Below are 2,531 nucleotides of genomic sequence, written 5' to 3' on the forward strand. Positions count from 1 at the left end.
TTTTCCATAAAAATATCCTTTTTATTGGCCTCTCTCTCTGTGCTCCCACAACGTCCCTCAGCGCCTGCAGCCAGACGGGAGCCTCGGGGCCTTGGAGCCCCCACAGATTTCAGGCTTCTCCCCCTGCCAGAGAGCAGCCATGAGAGCCCCAGCAGGGATGGGGACGTGTCCCCAAGCCCTGCTGTCCCCACAGAGCCTTGTCCCACCTGGTAGAGGTGGCAAACCAGCCCCAGCAGCGAGGCCTCTGCCTGTGCCTGCAGCTCGTCCGTGTGCTTCTGTGGGGGGACACGGGGCCGGTCAGGGGGGTCCCCAGGGTGTCCCAGCCCTAGCTGGCACCCCAGTGCCCCCCTGCCATACCCCATTGATGGTGATCCAGGGCACGTACTGGTGTGGGGGGTGCAGTGCCTCGGTCACTTGGGCGTTGTGGTGCATCAGGGCCACCCCTGTGTCCCCCTGCACGCAGGCGCTGATGCGGCCGCTGTCCACCTCGGGGGCATAGATCTGCAGGCACTGCCGGGCACAGGGGACACGGGGGCGGTCAGGGGGCCAGGGGTGTCCCCCACGTGGGGCATTGAGGGGCGGGGAGGGGGACATACGGCCTCCAGGTTCTTGGTGACGGAGCTGCCCGACTCCAGGCAGAAGATGACTGGGAAGTAGGTGCTGAAGTTCTTGGCCTCGTGCATCAGACAGGCCTACGGGGACAGGGCGGGCGGTGAGGGGTCGCTGGGACCCCCCGTGCCAGCACCGTGGGAACGGGGACCGTCACCTCCATCATGTTGCCCAAGCATTCCTCGGGGCCGTGCTGGCACTGGAAGTCCAACTTCCCGCTGACGTTCCTCTCCTGCGGGACCAACCGGTCTGAGCGGGGCCGGCGGCACCGGGGCGAGCGCCCGCGGCGCCGGGAGGGCCGGCTCCTACCTGGGCGTTGCCGTAGGGCACCAGGGTGATGTTCAGCATCTCTTCGGGCAGCAGCAGCCAGGTGGGGAAGAGCTTCAGGACCAGGAACTCGCGGCACGCCGGGCACAGGCTCTCGTAGTACAGGCTGAGCTCCACGGGCGCGGCCGCGGGGCGCGGGAGGCTGGGGCAGCGGCTCTCCACCTGCACACGGGAAGGTTTTGGGGTGCACGGGGGGGTATGGCTGCAACCCCCCCGTTCCAGTATCTGTAGGGATGGGGCAAAGCTCCGGGATGCAGGGAAGAAGGGGGGTGAGGGTGTGCAGGGCTAGAGGGAAGTGAGAGTGGCTGGGCTGGGAGCTTTCTGCTGCTGCAGGATTCTGTGCGTGGCTGGCACCCAGCGCTGGGGCTTTCCACCAGAACTTCCCCAAAACATTTCGGGGGAAAACAAATTTAGACCAGGACATGCCTGGGTGGGGGTATGGCCCAGCACCCAGTGCCAGGGGGAAGCTGCAGCCTCGTGGGGCTCACAGGGCGCTGTCACCGCCCGGGTCTGTTTGGGGTGGAATAAACCAAAAAGCAGTTTTACACTTAAAAAGCGGAAGTGCCAGCGGCAGCTGGGGAAGGGCCGCGGGCAGGGTCCGGCTGGACCACAGGCGTTCCCCAGGGATGCTGGGGAATGCCGTAGTGCCCGTGTGGCACTGGAGGCTCTGAGCATCCCTGCGATGTGACAGCCTGTGCCTCAGCGACGCTCGCAGCTGGCACTCGCTCCAGGCATCGTGGCCAGGCGCTGCCCCAACCCCGTCCCCGCGTCCCTGGGCAGGCGGGAGGTGGCCCCGCGTACCGGGTGACCCTGCCCTTGTCCCCAGCCCCAGCACCAGCAGCGGCTCTGACCTGGCAGGCGACGGCGATGTCCCGCGAGCTGCACCAGCGGTGGGCAGGGTAATCACAGCCGGGGGCCGCGCCGAGCCCCGGGGCCACCGGGGCCACCAGGGCCACCAGCGCCAGGACAGCCAGCGGCACCGCGGGGGCCATGAGGACGCCGGGGTGACGCGGAAATGAGCCCGTCCCAGCGGGGACCTTTAAAGCTCGGCTGCGCCCGCCTCCCCTGCCCTGCCTGCCCTTCCTGCCGCCCCAGCCGCGCCTCCCGTGACGCCGCCGGCCCACGTGGGGCCGCCGGGCTCCGGCCAGCGCGTCCCCGCTGGCCCCGACCCGCGGCAGGTCCGGCAGTGAAACCCAGCCCGGAGCAGCCACGCGTGGAGCTCCCCGAGCAGAAAACGGGGCTGGCTGCCGGCACAGCCCGCGGGGGGTGCGGGTGCCGGGGCAGTTCCGGGTGCGGGACGAGGGTGCAGCCCAAGACATCCCGAGTTCAACTGAGGAGCCGAGTGCGGAGGAACCTCGTTCTTCCCCCGTTTGTCGCCGCTGTCTCCGGCCGTTTCTCAGCCCTCGTCCCCACGTGCCCCAGCCCTCCAAACCCGGGGAGCACAATCCTGGCGCGATGGGTCACATCCTGCACCCAGCCCAGGAACTGGGGCACAGCCCCTGCACTCTCCTGCCCCCGCACAACCTCCCACAGCAATCCAGCAGCCTGGTTCATTAACTCTGTTTATTTCTTTCCTTTCTTTTTCTTTTTTTTTT

General features: G+C 67.7%; 1 protein-coding gene across 1 annotated transcript; it reads right to left on the minus strand.

Moving 5' to 3' along the window:
• On the minus strand, positions 1 to 1,997 carry IFI30 (IFI30 lysosomal thiol reductase). Its single transcript, XM_053999191.1, has 7 exons — positions 1,788 to 1,997; positions 919 to 1,098; positions 767 to 841; positions 597 to 692; positions 358 to 510; positions 207 to 275; positions 1 to 123 (listed from the first exon to the last, which is right to left on the minus strand). The coding sequence occupies exons 1-7, from the start codon at positions 1,926 to 1,928 to the stop codon at positions 58 to 60; spliced, it is 780 nt and encodes a 259-aa protein (XP_053855166.1). The 5' UTR covers positions 1,929 to 1,997; the 3' UTR covers positions 1 to 57.
• Positions 1,998 to 2,531: the final 534 nt, after the last annotated feature.

This window comes from Vidua macroura, chromosome 26 (genome assembly GCF_024509145.1).
Source record: "Vidua macroura isolate BioBank_ID:100142 chromosome 26, ASM2450914v1, whole genome shotgun sequence".
Classification (NCBI taxonomy): Eukaryota; Metazoa; Chordata; class Aves; order Passeriformes; family Viduidae; genus Vidua; species Vidua macroura.

Excerpts from the sequence above, each read along its gene's own strand:
- IFI30 (XM_053999191.1), bottom strand. The coding sequence starts at position 1,928 with ATGGCCCCCGCGGTGCCGCTGGCTGTCCTGGCGCTGGTGGCCCTGGTG. Across the intron at positions 842-918 it reads TGCCCTACGGCAACGCCCAG|GAGAGGAACGTCAGCGGGAA; the intron begins GTAGGAGCCGGC and ends TTGGTCCCGCAG. Across the intron at positions 693-766 it reads GCTTGGGCAACATGATGGAG|GCCTGTCTGATGCACGAGGC; the intron begins GTGACGGTCCCC and ends CTGTCCCCGTAG.